The 16,854-nt window shown below is 50.1% G+C and overlaps 1 protein-coding gene across 1 annotated transcript; it reads right to left on the bottom strand.

Annotated features, from left to right (window-relative positions):
- Positions 1 to 10,396: 10,396 nt before the first annotated feature.
- LOC124708719 (protein STRICTOSIDINE SYNTHASE-LIKE 6-like) lies at positions 10,397 to 15,602 on the bottom strand. Its single transcript, XM_047240392.1, has 4 exons — positions 15,018 to 15,602; positions 11,257 to 11,564; positions 11,037 to 11,169; positions 10,397 to 10,949 (listed from the first exon to the last, which is right to left on the bottom strand). Exons 1-4 carry the CDS (start codon positions 15,402 to 15,404, stop codon positions 10,674 to 10,676), a joined length of 1,104 nt encoding a protein of 367 aa, XP_047096348.1. The 5' UTR covers positions 15,405 to 15,602; the 3' UTR covers positions 10,397 to 10,673.
- Between the last annotated feature and the right edge of the window lie 1,252 nt (positions 15,603 to 16,854).

Raw genomic sequence — 16,854 nt, 5'->3', positions numbered from 1 at the left:
TACGAAGCGCTCATCCACGGGCTGAAACTGGCCAAGGAGATAGGCGTGCGTCGCATTCTTTGCTTCGGCGACTCCGACTTGGTCATACAGCAAGCATCTGGCGACTGGGACGCGAAGGACGCCAACATGGCCTCATACTGCTTCCACGTCGAGCAGCTGTCCGGCTTCTTCGACGGCTGCGAATTCCATCATGTGCCGCATGCAAACAACGAGGCGGCTGACGCGCTGTCCAAGATAGGCTCAACCTGGCAAGCAATTCCGCCGGGGGTTGCCTTGGCTCACCTGCGGAAGCCGTCCATCATACCGTCACTGGACTCGGATTCCATATTCGTGCCGGCTAACCCGGGGGCTTCTCAGCCGAACCCGGGGGCTTCATCGCCCAAGTCGGGGGCTTCTCAGCCAAACCCGTCGGCTCCACAGCCGAACCCGGGGGCTTCTCAGTCCAACCCGGGGCTTCTCAGCCAAACTCGGGGGCTTCTCAGCCGAACCCGCCGGCTTCACAGCCGAACCCGGCGACCATGCAGTCGAACCGGGAAGCTCCGAAGATGGAGGCCCTGATAGTCAGCGTGTTTGAAATAAAATGCGTACCATCATGGGCACAAGAATTCCTCTCCTACCTCACCGATGGTGTGCTGCCCAATGACAGGGTCCAAGCCAGGCAGATTGAGAGAAGGGCCAAGGCCTATACCATCATCAACCACGAGCTGTACAAACGCAGCGTAAGTGGGGTGCTCCAGCGGTGCGTCGAGCCGGCTGAAGGGATTGAACTCCTACGGGAAATCCATCAGGGAGAGTGCGGCCACCACGCCTCCTCCAGAGCCATAGTGGCCAAAGCCTTCCGGCACGGTTTTTACTGGCCGACTGCGCTCAGGGACGCAGAAGAACTGGTGAAGAAGTGCAACGGCTGCCAGCGCTTCCCCAAGAAAAGGCACTCGCCGGCCTCCGCCTTGAAAACCATCCACATCACCTGGCCGTTTGCCGTGTGGGGCCTGGATATGGTGGGCCCGTTCAGAACTGCGCGAGGCGGCATGACACACCTCTTCGTGATGATTGACAAGTTCACCAAGTGGATCGAAGCCAAGCCGATCAAGAAGCTGGACGGCTCCACAGCCGTCACATTCCTCAAGGAAATAATTGTGAGATACGGCTACCCCCACAGCATCATCACCGACAACGGCAGCAACTTCGCCGAAGGCATCTTCAAGCGTTACTGCGGAGAAATGGGGATCCAAATGGACCTAGCATCCGTGGCGCACCCGGAGTCCAATGGACAAGTGGAGAAGGCCAACGGCTTGATCCTAGCCGGCATCCGGCCCCGGCTGGTGGAGCCTCTCGAGCGAGCAGCCGGCTGCTGGATTGAAGAGCTGCCCAGCGTACTATGGAGCCTACGCACGACGCCAAACCGCTCGGTCGGTTACACACCATTCTTCCTCGTATACGGGGCCGAAGCCGTCCTGCCGACTGACATCGAGCACGGCGCGCCAAGAATCAAGCTTTACACAGAAGCTGAAGCCAAAGAAGCTCGTGAAGATGGAGTCGACCTGATCGAAGAGGTCCGACTGCTGGCCGAGTCCAGGTCCACCATATACCAGCAGAGCCTCCGACGCTATCACAGCCGGAAGGTCCAGTCCTTAGCATTCCGAGAAGGAGACCTAGTGCTCCGGCTGATCCAACGGACAGCCGGACAAAGCATAAACTCGTCATCCCCATGGGAGGGTCCCTTCATCGTGAGCAAGGCGGTAGGCAATGATTCCTACTATCTCATAGATGCCCAAGAGGCTAAGAAAAACAAGGCGAACAAACTGACGAGGAGACTAAACGTCCCTGGAATGTCAACTTGCTTCGCCCATTTTATACTTGAGAGCAGGAATGTATGTATCCCTTGTACTCCTTTTGTAAGCTATGAAAAAGCAAGCGCCAAGAGCGCCGATTTCGACAAGTTTTTCGCGTACTCTATGGTTTTCGCCGATTGGCTAACACCCTCTCACGCGGCCGGCTCAGTACCGTGATCCGGTTTCCCGACAGCCGGCTTCCGATCCAGCTACAGACCGCAACCCGGCTGTCCGGCTGGCGGGAGTAAGTGCTTAGGGAGCCGGCATGCGAAAGACGGCTAAGGGAAAGAGTGAAGGCGAATTGACTCTTGCACAACTCTTCATAAAAGTGCCGGATTGCCGAACTCAGCTCGTTCGACTGAAATACTATCGGCCTCACCCAGCGGCACGCTCTTGATCCGGCGACGGACCGCAAGTCGGACGTACGATCGGCAAGGGCAAAGCCAAAGAGTGGGGTGGATGGGAAAAAGCGAACAAGCCGGAAGAAAGTAAGCCAGCACACAAATGATTAACAAACACATTAAAGTGTGCCCTAATAAAAGGATAATAATATTCTTACATATGCACCCGGCATTCCGGGGATTTAACAAATTGTTTGGCAAAAGCAAGCCTACACACAGGTACATTTAAGCGCCGGCTGGATCAGGACCAGCCGGAGGAGCGGTTGCAGAGCCGTCCGCCGGGTTTGCCTCAGGCGTGTCCTCCGCCTCATCGTCTTCCACCTCCTCCTCCTCGTCATCAGACGGCGGGTTCGGATACTCGACGAAGAGGCCCTTGTCGACAAAGTCGGCAATGGCGCAGGCACGGTCAAGCCGGGCGGTCTTGTTCTCCGCCGGGAGATTGTCCTCCACATCAGCTCGCCGATACTCCAGCTGGTCGAGGCTGACCTCGTCATACCAAGAGAGCACAAAGGAGAGAGCCATGTCGGCTCCGGCATGCGCGGCGGACTCCTTCCAGTCGAGGAAGCGATCAGGCGCCTTGTCGAGCCAGGTGATGAGGTTGGAGAGCTCCTGCGGCAGCGTCTCCGTTGGCCACAACATCCGGATCAGCTCCTCGGCCGCCTTCCTCAGCTCCCAACCCAACTTGGTGATCGGCTCCACGCGGGCGGCCATGGACGCCAGGTAGTCGTCCATGGAGAAGCAGTCCCCGCTGCCCTCGCCGGTGGCCCGCCTTCGGGCATCTCGCGCCTCGCCGACTGCCGCTAGTGCCGCTGCCTGCGCCTCAGGGAAGGCCGCTGCAAAGAAAAACATGTTAAATTTTTGAAGATCTGACTGATCACAGCCGACAAATACTTACCGACTGCAATCAGCCGCAAGCCGGGGAAAGGACAGAAAAATACAAAATTTCGACGTATAAAGAAAAGACTGGCGGCAGCCGGCAAGAACCGACTGCCCCCAGCCTGAAGATGGAGATTATCGAAGTCTCAGTAAAGAAAAGACTGGCGGCAGCCGGCACGAACCGACTGCCCCCAGCCTGAAGATGGAGATTGTCGAAGTCTAAAAGACTGGTGGCAGGCGGCACGAACCGACTGCCCCCAGCCTGAAGATGGAGATTGTCGAAGTCTAAAAGACTGGCGGCAGCCGGCACGAACCGACTGCCCCCAGCCTGAAGATGGAGATTGCCGAAGTCTAAAAGACTGGCGGCAGCCGGCACGAACCGACTGCCCCCAGCCTGAAGATGGAGATTGCCGAAGTCTAAAAGACTGGCGGTAGCCGGCACGAACCGACTGCCCCCAGCCTGAAGATGGAGATTGTCGAAGTCTAAAAGACTGGCGGCAGCCGGCACGAACCGACTGCCCCCAGCCTGAAAATGGAGATTGTCGAAGTCTAAAAGACTGGCGGCAGTCGGCAAGAACCGACTGCCCCCAGCCTGAAGATGGAGATTATCGAAGTCTCAGTAAAGAAAAGACTGGCGGCAGCCGGCAAGAACCGATTGCCCCCAGCCTGAAGATGGAGATTGCCAAAGTCTACAAGACTGGCGGCAGCCGGCAAGAGCCGACTACCCCCAGCATGAAGATGGAGATATCGAAAAATAATGGTTTCAGCCGCCGCCTGCCAACCTAAGTCGGCAGCCGACAGCCGAAAGCCGACAAAGGGGAAAGGAAGAAAAAGTAAGACTCACCCACCAAGCCGCGGTCGACAGCTCAACAAGCAACTCATATGAACACTTGTGTTCTTAGTTTTACTTTTAATGTTCATGGCGAAGGTTGAAAACCGCTTCGTTCATTGCTATTTGGTTGGAAACAGAAAATGCTTCATGTGGTAATTGGTTGTCGGGGGGAAGACCCCGGGTAGGGCAAAGGACTAAGAACAACCGGCTCAAGGCCTGTCGGCCCGCAGCAAAGGCCGGCTGGAGCCGTGGCCGGCTGCCTTGGGAGCCGGCTGGTTCAGAGTCCACGCTGGCCTGGCCGCAGCCGACCGCGCTGAGGCTGGGCCGGCTTCAACTTGCCATATCCGGCTTGGTTTGTCTCTCCCTGACATGGTCCGGGTTGGTAAGGCTTGCAGGAGAAGGAACTGGAAAGATAGTCCGGCTCCTAAAGTCCACGATGATCTCACTCTCCGTAAAGGGCGGGGCACTGTAGAGCAACAGTGACTCGCTCGGACAGGGCGGCATGGCTCCGTACGGTTACAGGTCATGATGGCGACAGGGACTCCTCCCCGCCATACCGCTGACTCCGGCAGGCGGATGGGACAGGCCATGAGGCCTCAACGGCTCCTGACGTCAACGCCTCGGGAAGGAGCGGAAGCCGAAGCCGGCCAGTCGGCCAGTAGGTCATAGGGACTTCTATGTAAAGTGCCAGCGTCTATATAAGCTGCACTACCCCTCTCGTGCGGGGGACGATCGATCACTTCTTACTCATTCTAGTCTTAGCGCTACTCAGGGAGAGAGACCTTCGTCTACCTTAGCCTCCTCGAGCAGCCGGATACAGCTCTAAGAGCACCATTGTACTGTGATACCATCATATACACTCATAGCAGGAGTAGAGGTGTTACCTCCACAGGAGGGCCTCGAACCTGGGTACGTCGCCGTGTCGCTCGTGCCCATACCCGCATCCGGATACCGCCGTGAGACCACTAGGAACCACTTTCTTTAGCCACCCTATGGCATATGCCGTGACGATACCACGACATTGGTATATGGTCTTGAATAATTTGATACTTGGCAATTGTTTTGAGCTCTCAAATAGATCATGTTTAAGCTCTTGCATCATGTAGTCGCACCTATTAATGAAGAACTACCATAGAGCTTGTTGAAATTTGGTTTGCATGATTGGTCTCTCTAAAGTCTAGATATTTTCTGGTGAAGTGTTTGAACAACAAGGAAGACAGTGTAGAGTCTTATAATGCTTGCAATATGTTCTTATGTAAGTTTTGTTGTACCGGTTCATACTTGTGTTTGCTTCAAACAACCTTGCTAGCCAAAGCCTTGTACTGAGAGGGAATTCTTCTCGTGCATCCAAAACCTTGAGCCAAAACCTATGCCATTTGTGTCCACCATACCTACCTACTATGTGGTATTTTTCTGCCATTCCAAGTAAATTGCTTGCGTGCTACCTATAAAAATTTCATTCCTTGTCTTTGCAATATATAGCTCATGGGAAAGTAGCTTAAAAACTATTGTGGTAAAGAATATGTCGCTTATGTATCTTATTTCTCATAAGTTGCTTGTTGAGAGGTAACCATGTTTCTGGGGACGCCATCAACCTGTTACACCTTTGTTGAATATCATGTGAGTTGCTATGCATGTTCGTCTTGTCTGAAGTAAGGGTGATTTATCATGATCAAATGGTTTGAGTATGCATATTGTTAGAGAAGAACATTGGGCCGCTAACTAAAGCCATGAATCATGGTGGAAGTTTCAGTTTGGACATTAATCCTCAATCTCTTATGAATATTATCTATTGTTGAATGCTTATGCATTAAAGAGGAGTCCATTATCTGTTTTCTATGTTGTCCCGGTATGGATGTCCTTAGTTGAGATCTATCAAAAACGAGAAATCAAATGCGATCTATCTCCTTGGACCTTTGTACAGGCGACATAGAGGTACCCCTTTGTGACACTTGGTTGAAACATATGTTATGCATTGATAATCCATGTAAATCCAAGCTAATTAGGACAAGGTGCGAGCACTATTGGTATTCTATGCATGAGGCTTGCAACTTATAGGATGTCTTATGCATAACACATACAAATTATTACTACCGTTGACAAAATTGTTTCTATGTTTTCAAAATGAAAAGCTCTAGCACAAAAATAGTAATCCATGCTTCCCTCTGTGAAGGGCCATTCTTTTTACTTTATGTTGAGTCAGTTTACCTATTTCTTTCTATCTTAGAAGCAAACACTTGTGTCAACTGTGTGCATTGATTCTCACATACTTGCTTATTTGCATTCATCATATTACTTTGTGTTCACAATTATCCATGAGATAAACATGTTGAAGTTGAAAGCAACTGCTGAAACTTATATCTTCCTTTGTGTTGCTTCAAAACCTTCTACTAAGAATTTATTGCTTTATGAGTTAACTCCTATGCAAGACTTATTGATGCTTGTCTTGAAAGTACTATTCATGAAAAGTCTTTGCTATATGATTCAGTTGTTTAGTCATTATCTTTACCATTGCTTTGAATCACTTCATTCATTTCATATGATTTACAATAGTATTGATCAAGATCATGTTGGTAGCATGTCACTTAAGAAATTATCCTTGTTATCGTTTACCTACTCGAGGGCGAGTAGGAACTAAGCTTGGGGATGCTTGATACGTCTCAAACGTATCTATAATTTCTTATGTTCCATGCTAGTTTTATGATAATACCTACATATTTTGCTCTCACTTTATAATGATTTTATGCATTTTTCGGAACTAACCTATTAACGAGATGCCGAAGTGCCAGTTCCTGTTTTCTGCTGTTTTTGGTTCCAGAAAGGCTATTCGGGCAATATTCTCGGAATTCGACGAAACAAAAGCCAAACATCTTATTTTACCGAGACGGACCAGAACACCGAAGGGGAGACGGGGTGGAGGCCCAGGGCCCCCACACCATAGGCTGGCGCGGCCAAGAGGGGGGGCGCGCCGCCCTATGGGGTGGGCCCCCCAGGCACCTCATTGCACCGCCTCTTCGCCTATATAATCTCTCGCGACCTAAAAACCCGACACCAATTGACAAAACTCCAGAAAGACTCCAGGGACGCCGCCGCCATCGCGAAACTCCGTTTCGGGGGACAGAAGTCTCTGTTCCGGCACGCCGCCGGGACGGGGAAGTGCCCCCGAAAGTCATCTCCATCGACACCACCGCCATCTTCATCGCCGTTGCTGTCTCCCATGATGAGGAGGGAGTAGTTCTCCCCCGAGGCTAAGGGCTCTACCGGTAGCTATGTGGTTCATCTCTCTCTCCCATGTGATCTTTATGTACGTGATCATGAGGTTTGTATCACTATTAATCTATGTGCTACTCTAGTGATGTTATTAAAGTAGTCTATTCCTCCTCCATGATGTAATGTTGACAGTGTGTGCATCATGTAGTACTTGGCGTAGGTTATGATTGCAATCTCTTGTAGATTATGAAGTTAACTATTACTATGCACTCTAGAGGTTACTTTAATATGAACTCCGGACTCACTCTCCACGGTGTGACGGTGACAGTGTGCGCATCGTGTGTGATTCCTTTAGGAAGTTGTGGAGCTTGTTTACTCCGGTTTGAGGGTGCTCTTGTAGCCCTACACAATGAATGGTGTTTGTTATCCAACAAAAGAGTGTTAGAAAGTAGCACAAGTGAAGAGAAGTTATTTATTTATGTGATCATTGTTGAGAGTGTCCACTAGTGAAAGTATGATCCCTAGGCCTTGTTTCTAAGTATCGAATCACCGTTCATTTACTGTTCTACTGCATGTTTACTTGCTGCCATAGTTATTTCAGATTGCTATTACCACTCATATTCATCCATATCACTTGCATCTTACTATCTCTTCACCGAACTAGTGCACCTATACATCTGACAAGTGTATTAGGTGTGTTGGGGACACAAGAGACTTCTTGTATCGTAATTGCAGAGTTGCTTGAGAGGGATATCTTTGACCTCTACCTCCCTGAGTTCGATAAATCTTGGGTGATTCACTTAAGGGAAACTTGCTGCTGTTCTACAAACCTCTACTCTTGGAGGCCCAACACTGTCTACAGGAATAGAAGCGTGCGTAGACATCACGAGCCACAACCTCCGGAAGGAAGCCCCAGTCCACTACCCTAAGCGGCTTATCACTAATAGGTAGCCCCAGATAAGTGATAGGGAATTTGCCCAGGCGACAGTTGAGCAGTTTGGCAACCCGCTGCTGGGCCGTCGTGGAGACCCCCATGACCACGACCTCGGTCTTGTCGAAGTTGATCTTTAGACCCGACATGTTCTCAAAACAGCGGAGCAGGGTCTTCAGATTCGCGATCCCCACCCCTGTGGGTTCCACCTAAATCATGGTGTCGTCCGCGTATTGCAGTTGTGTCACCCCTCCCGGGATGAGGTGGGGCACCAGCCCCTTGACATGTCCTGCGGCATTGGCCTTGGTAATGATCGCTGCCAGGCCATCCACCAAGAAATCAAACAGGATCGGCGAGAGTGGGTCTCCCTGTCTCACTCCACGCGCGTTCCGGAAGAAATGCCCGATTTCCCCGTTAACATTGATCGCCGTTTGGCCACCCCTGACCAACTGCATCAATCGATGGACCATCATTGCGGAGAACCCTTTCCTAAGGAGGATCTCCTGCAGAAAGTTTCAGTTGACCCTATCGTAGGCCTTCTCAAAGTCAAGCTTCAAGAGCAAACCCTTTTTGCTTCCTGGGGTGTAGCTCGTGCACAATCTCGTGTAAGGCCAGCGCCCCCTCGTGTAAGCATCGCCCCTTAATGAAGGCAGATTGACATCGATCTATAACCCTATGCGCCACAGGAGCTAATCTAATAGCGTACGCCTTAGCCATAAATTTAAAGATGACATTGATGAGCGTAATCGGCCTAAACTGTCTGATGTTATCTTCCCCTTTCACTTTAGGTATCAAAGTGATAATCCCGTAGTTAAGACGCGCCACGTCAACCCTCCCTAGGGCAAAATCATTGAGGATCTGCAGGATCGGTCCACGAAGGGTTCCCCAGAACAGTTTGAAGAACAGCACCGGGAGGCCGTCAGGGCCCGGTGCCGAGTCCTGCTTCATCCTCGCCAGAACCTCGTCCAGTTCGTCCGCAGCGAAAGTCAATTCGAGGTCATGGTTTTCCTCCGAGGACACCCTTTGGTTCCCTTCCCAGAGGTGCTGTCCCAGGGCAAACCTCCTGATCTCCCTTCCGATCCCATAAGCCCCTGGTAGAACAAGAAGATGTGTTCCAAGAGCTCCCGCTGCTCATGGACCTCCCCTTGGTCCGTGAGCAGCCTAGGGATCGAGCACTTCCGCCAGCGCCCGTTCGCGATGGCATGGAAGTAAGCCGTGCATGAATCTCCCTGAAGCGTCCATTGCACCCGACTGCGTTGGCGCCAGTACTCCTCATCAGCCCGGTCCAAGGCCGAAAGTTGGTCCTCGAGGTGGTACCTAAGCGCCCAACCGTCCTCATCTAAAACCGTGGCATCGGCCACCCTATCTAGCTCGGTGACCTGGAGGAGTAAATTTTCCCTGAAATCCCTCTTCTCCTTACCCAGATTGGCTCCCCATCCCTTGAGGAATTGCCGTGTATTGCGGGCCACACATTGCCAAAGCTCAATGTGGCACCTGTGCGGACCCCGCTCCGTGATGAAGCTGCCCAGCTTCGCCTTGAGAAGGTCCCCAAACCCCGCAACGCCAAACCACCAAGTCTGGAAGAAGAATCTCGGCGGCACGCGCCTTGTCTCTTTGCCACTAGACATGAGGAGACGAGTATGATCCGAACCAATCCTTGTGATCGCCGTGAGCGAGCACAGAGGGAAAGCCGCCTCCCAGGCCGGCGCGACCAACACCCGGTCGAGGACACACCTAGTCGGCCTAAGGCGCTTGTTGGTCCAAGTGAAGCAAGCCCCGGTCCGCTCCAGCTCCCGAAGGGCCATTGCCGCGATGGCCTCATTAAACCGTCTCACCCGCGACCAGTTGATGTTGTCGTTATTTTTCTCATCAACTGTCCGAATGAGGTTGAAATCCCCCCCGATAACTACCGGGTAGTTGCACCCTGCCGTCGCTTGGGTAAGTTCTCCCAGGAACTCATCCGTGCGGCGATGATCCGCCGGCCCGTACACATCAACTGATCCGCCGCCCATACACATCAACTGATCCGCCGGCCCGTACACATCAACTGGTCACCCATTATAGAGACGACTATGAAGCATTCCTTAAATTGAGGTTGCGATCATACATTCTTCTCATGCCGGATGGTTAAATTCATGTGGGAATGCATTAGGGTAGCTAATATTTTTGTGAATCATATATCTTCCTATGTTCGATGGAAAATATCAGTTCTAAACAACTAGAAACAAGTTTACCATTATTAATGATTAATGGACTAGTTGAAAGCGCCCTGTTGATTAAGTGCATGCATGTACATGTAATCTCAAAAAAGAAGTGAGAAATGGCCCAAAAGCCACGTCCTTTTGTATTCCCTCCAGTTCAAATTCCTTGTGGCCGTTTTGGTAAGATTTGATCCATGTACAGATATATATAAACAACACTTTCCGGTGTGTAGGTTTGCTTATTTTTTTTTTAGAAGAGCTACAACAACTAATTTGGAACATATGAAGTAACTTATAAGCACTTAGTTTACTTAGAAAACAGCCCACGAAGTTCAACATTGAGACAAAAACCATGAACGCACAGATAATCGAAGAATGAAGGTCGTCGTCTTAGGCTTCGATGGATGATTTGGTGAGGTCGATCCTGCTGATGTAGGAGCTGGCGAGCGAGCCGTAGTAGAGGTAGTCCCCGACCTTGAGCCAGCCGGTGGCGTGCGCGAGCCCCCGGTCGGTGTACATGGTCACCGGCTCCCCATCCAGCGTCACGCTCATCGCCCCCGCGTATCTCAGGTTCTGCGGCACCGAAACCACGTACGTGTCCACCATGTACACCAGCTTGCGCACGAACGGCCACCTCATCAGCACGTCCCACTCCAGCGTCCTCCCCTGTTCGATTGGAAAGGCGATTTCAGCACACCACGAAGATCTGAAGGATCATTCGACGAGATAGGGAATTGGTTGGTGCTTGCATACCGCGGAGAGCGCGATCCAGTACCGTCCCTCGCCGTCGTATCGGATATTGTCGGGGTAGCCTGGAAGGCTGCCGATGAACCTCGTCACCATTCCTGCCTTGTCACCCCTCAGGTGGTACCTCGAGCACTTTCTCCTGCAACCGATGGCGTCCGTCAACAGGCCTCAAGTGAAAGTTCGAAACATACAACCTTCATAGTATGTGCAAAGGGCGGGTGCTTACACGACTGTCTCGCAGTAGATGAGGGAGCCCTGGTCCGGCGCGATGGCGACGCCATTGGCGAAGTAGAGATCGCGCGCGAGCACGACGGTCTTGCGCGTGGAGGGGTCAAAGCTCATGAGGCGGCCATGCGGCCGCGCCTCGAGCACGTCCTTCATAAAATGTGCGAGGTTGTTCTTGTATGAGGCGTCTGTGAAATAGATGGTGCCGTCGTCGGCGACGTCCACGCCGTCGGTCAGGGCGAACTTGAGGCCCTCCGCTTCGTCCGTCAGCAGCTCCACCGTCTTGTCCGGGGTCACCTTCAGCAAACCCTGCCAATTGGCCATTTCCAAGGAGACGCCATCACTGAATAATAATGAGTACGTAATTAAACTACCCACAATAGAAGAATTAGGTAGTATCATGTATTTCATGCATGCAAAAAGTAGTGTAAAAGTGATACTAATAATGAGAGATAAGATATTAGTATCATTACTAGATACCGTATCATAGCACTTATAACTAAAATATTTAGTATCAAGTAGATCTTGTGTGTACATAGATTTGCATTGAGATTCTATAAATTAATAAATGCAATAAAAATATGATATTCCCTTCAATTCCTTTTAATTAACTCCGATTTAGTAGAAAATTATACCAAATTAGAGTGCATTAAAAGGGATCGAAGAAGTACTACTATATCATAACATTATTGTGAAGATAGTACTCCCTCCTACTCATTTTATGTTGCGCATAATTTTTCATGCCATTCAAACTGTGTAAACTTTGACTAAGAATATAGATAATAATAAAAAGATCAAATAAATATAATATGAAAATATATTTCATAACAATCTAAAAAAAATTATTATTTTGTTGTATATGTTTATATTTTTATCAATATAGATGATTAAACTTTACGAAGTTTGAGTTTGACCAAAGCTTATATGCAACATATTTTGGACAGGAGGGAGTGCTACCTCTCTCTCGGTTGATCGGTTCATAGGGCTTGCATGTATCCCTAGATCATTATTTTGATAAACATAATATAAATTATACAATATAAAAATTATATCAGTAAAACGTAGAACATCTATAAAAAATTAACGATGTATATATATCATGTAGTATATTGGCCAGACTTACAACCTAGGAATACCTGCAAGCTCTATAAACCGTGATGGATGGAGTATTATACACTAATATATGCATGACATTAATACTATGATAGTATTATAGCTAGTATCATGCATCATATGCATGCAAAAAGCTGATGTGTCACATCAATAAATAAAGAAAGAGATGGCAGTAGTATCATATGTAGATACTGTATCATAGCACGTAGAACCAGAAAAATTAATGTCAAACCAACTGGTACACACTTGTGCATTGAGATTCTACAAAATCTCTAAATATAATTAACATATGATGCTACATGATACTTCTATGTATTATGAAGATAGTATCACACACTAGTACCATATGCATAATACTACTCCCTCCGTCCCGAAATATAAGGCGTTTAAGGATTAGTTAAAAGTCAATGTTTTAAAGTTTGATCAAGTTTATACACAAAAATATAAATATTTATAATACCAAATCATTATCGATAGATTCACCCTAAAGTATATTTTCTTAATATATCAATTTAATATTGTAGATGTAAATATTTTTTTCTAAATATTTGGTCAAAGTACCGAATGCTACTACTATTTAGCTAATCCCCTAAGCATGGAAGTCAACTCATGTCTGACGCTCCTCGTTTGAGTTGTTGGAGTGTTGCCATCAGGCCATTCCACGATCCCGTAAGTATTTGTATTGTAACTGCTGATTAGTACTGTTACTGGTTAACTGATTTCTTCATTATGGAAGTAGCTAGATTCATGTTTGTGATGCTTCCCCTTTGTCTTGTCTAATCTAGACTGAGAATAACTGGATTGTCTCGTGCAATTTGATGGGCCACACACTCCCCCCTCAATCAAAAAAAATCACTTGATGGGACATACTCGTCGACGACAGACATGTTCTTTTATGCCAAGATTTTGACAAGGATTTTCTCAACGACTTAACGTACAGAGATTGTTCCAGAAATTAGATAATCCTATCTTTCTTTTTCTGCGGGGAACTTTTTTTTTTCTGCGGGGAACTAATCCTTTCTTACTAGTACTATCCTTGTGTGGTGAGACTATCTGTGAGAGACTGTTCTGATTTCGGAAAAAACGTTTCATCCCTGGGCTCCCGCGAGTCCCAGGGCGAAACCCTAAATCGCCGCCGCCGCCAGAGCTCTTCTTCCCCTCCCCCGCTTCGCCGCCGCCAGGAGGGCGCCGCCAGGCGAAGCTCGGGGGCGCCGGCGCGGCGGCGGGGCACCTCTCCCCTCCTCGCGGTGTCGCCGGCGCGGGCGGTCTCGTCGCGAAGGGGCGCGACGCTGGCAGGGGGCGTGGCGGCGCGGCTGCACCTGCGGCGGCGTGGTGGGTCTGTGTACTGGGCGCACTCAGGGCGGCGGCGGCTCCAGCGGAGGCGTCTTCGGCGCTGGGCGGCGCGAGCTCGGCCGGCGGCGGGATCAGGGCGTCGAGCACGGCGGCGCGAGCTACGGCGGCCACGGCCGGGCGGGCCGGCGGTGGCGAGGCCTGCAGGGATGGAGCAGGGCGAGGCGTGAGCTGGGTGGCCTCCCTGGCCGCCCTGCGTGCGGGTTGGGGCAGGGGTCCCGGGCCCTGCCGGCCCGGCTCGCCCCCGGATCTCGGTACCCGGCGGCCATGGTGGCCGGCGGCTGCCTCTCCGGCCTTCTTTGGGGTCCGTAGGTCGAACCTCGCGGCGGTGTTTCTTGTTTCCCTCGGTGCTGCAGCGGGCAGTGTTGGGATGCCGGGGCGGCGGCCCTGGAAGGGGGGAGCTATTTGGTTGGCGGGCGAGCCAGTAGCTCTGGTGCTGGTCGGTGCCATGGTCGTGGGGGCGACGTGGTAATCGGCGAGTCGAGTGGTGTGGGGTGTAGATGGCGGTGAGGTTGCCAAGGGGAAACCTTTGCCCCTCGGGCCACGGCGGCGGCGTCCGCGGACGGCGTTCCCTTGTTGAAGGCGCCGTGAGGCCAACCTCCGTCCCTCTACTTCGTCCGGGTGAAAACCCAAGATCCTCGGATCGGGCGGTGGCGGCACTCCGGTGTCGTGCTCTTCTTGAAGACACCGTCTTGGAGCCCACAGCGCGAGGCTCACCGAAGGTTGTGACGGAGGTGATTCTTCGGCGATCTTTGGCAAGGCTTGCTCCGTACCCTTCCCTAGTCGAGCTTCCTTGGCGCTGCTCCTCGGTTTGCGAAGCAATGTGGGTCGGTCCCTGGTGGTGGTCGGCTTCCGGTGGCGTCTCTGCGACGGAGGAGTTTTGTTGAGGCGCGCGTGCAAAATGGCTCGCTCTCGAGTGAGCTCCGGCCCGACACTGTAGACTCCGAGTTCTTCTCCGAGTCCTCGTAGGCGCTTTGGTTGAACCTGTTGGTCGCGCTTCCGGTTGTAGCTTCTTCGGTAGTTCGTGTGGGTGTGTGGTGTCGTTCTGTTAGCTGGGTTCAGCACTTTGTATCGTTCTCGCCGTTGGTGGCTTTGTTAATTCAAAGTTGGGCACTTGAGTGCCTTTTATCTAAAAAAAACTGTTCTGATTTCTGAAGATTGTCTAGTTCATGCAACCCATCGACAAAAAGTGCAAGAAAGTATATACTCTTTTTTGCTCTTCTTTAGAAAGAAAATGAAAGAAACGAAATCGATAATAATGGAACAAGCAACAGCGTGGACAACAAGGTGTTGACTTACCTTATCCGCGTCCGCCACGACGAGGCCGCCGTCGCCGGCGAGCACGACGCCGAGCGGGCGGCCGCCAGTGTAGACCCAGTCCTCGACTTCCCCGCCGGGCACGCTCACCCTCCGGATCCACCCGTCGGCGCACCCGGTGTACAGCCACCCGCCGGCAGCGTCGTACGCCAGGTCCTCGGGGCCCGGGAGCCGGCCCTCCCCGATCCGCTCGCTCGAGGCCAGCACGCGCGCGTCGTGCCGCGGCGCGTACACGTCGGCGCCGAAGCTGTAGTCGGGCGGCACCGCCGCCGGCGAGAAGTCCTTGGGGCTGTACAGCGCGACGGAGAGCAGCACCGGCGCTAGCACCAGCAGCACGGCCTTGGCGGCGAGTCCTAGCAGCGGTGCCATGGCAGAGAGCTGGGAGCTGGGAGCGTGAGACACCTAAAGTCAGTGTGTGAGGTATCCAAAGATGGATATCTTGCACGTATCTGAGCAGGCGGATCCTGTGAGCCGGCCGTGTCGTCGTCTACCTTTGACACGGAACCTTCTCTATGTTTTTATAGCCTTTGCTTGTCATTTTATCCTCAGGAGTAGGCGGAAACTACACTCCAGTGTTGGCAGTGCAGCAATGAGCTACTCCCGTGGTTCGATAAAACCTTGATAAAATACTTCAACTGAAGGTAGTACTACTACTACGGTCATCCGTGCACTTGGGTTTATCAGAATTGGTCAAGAAAATTTATTGAGACCCAAGTTGTGAGATGTTTACTCTGTGCTATTTTCTAAGGAAAAAACCCTCTAGCAGCCATGGAGCGCATCACCGGTTAAATTTTAGATTAGAAGTCTACATCAACTCGTCGTCAAAACAAATAGGTACTTTGTGCTAGTAGTTTTCTTTTAAAAACCTACAGCAGCAATCGACAGCACCCCACTTAAATTATACTGTAGATTAAAACTCTACAACAACTCCTCGTCGAAACAAATAGGTACTTTGTGTGCTAGTGTTCTAAAATCCAATAGCTTTCATCAAGAGCATCGCCAATTAAATTCTAGATTAAAGTTCTACATCAACTCCTCACGCAAAAAATAAGAAAAACTATATATCTGTAGAGAAACTAAAGAAAAACTATACATTATCTTGCCATACTCCTAACGAGAAGACTATGAAACCATGCCATGAGTTTATCTTTCTGATCTGGCTTAAAGTGATGGGCATGAAGATATATATCATGAAAAAAGTTGCAGCGCCAAGTTGCAAACCTTGGTTGGACATGCTCAAAAATTCTAGCATATCTTGCTTTCCCAATATGCTAACACGCCAGAGCTGCCACTTCAAAAACTATGCTTTAATCGCCTCCTCGCCAAGTTTGCAAATTCTACCATAGTACAATTCATACCCCAAAGAAATTTGAAGGTAATTCCGAACACTCATGCTGAAGTTGCAATTAAAAAATAAATGATCTCTGTCCTCATGAGAATGACCAACACATAACAAAAAATTGGAATTATTTGAGACCTGCCAATACCTTCTCTGAAGCATATCCTTGGTGTTAAGTCCGTCACTCAAAAGTAACCATGCAAACATCTTGATTTTCATAGTACACTTGATTTGCCAAATCCACTTAAATTGTGGATCAACCTAGATATGATCATATAAGGAATTATAATACTGGTGTACCTTGTGCTTACCAGATGAACATTTCCATTCATCATGTCCAACCTCCATCATATCTATTTCATGCAACCAATTTTGAAGCAACATAAACTCCCCATGTGCTCTGAAAGAGGTAAATATAGTATTCCTTTGATCTATCATTAAGAATAACCATATCTCTTACTGAAATCTTTTCATCTTTAG

The sequence above is a fragment of the Lolium rigidum genome, chromosome 4 (genome assembly GCF_022539505.1).
Source record: "Lolium rigidum isolate FL_2022 chromosome 4, APGP_CSIRO_Lrig_0.1, whole genome shotgun sequence".
NCBI classification, from domain to species: Eukaryota; Viridiplantae; Streptophyta; class Magnoliopsida; order Poales; family Poaceae; genus Lolium; species Lolium rigidum.
This window is presented reverse-complemented; position numbering and strand designations above follow the sequence as displayed.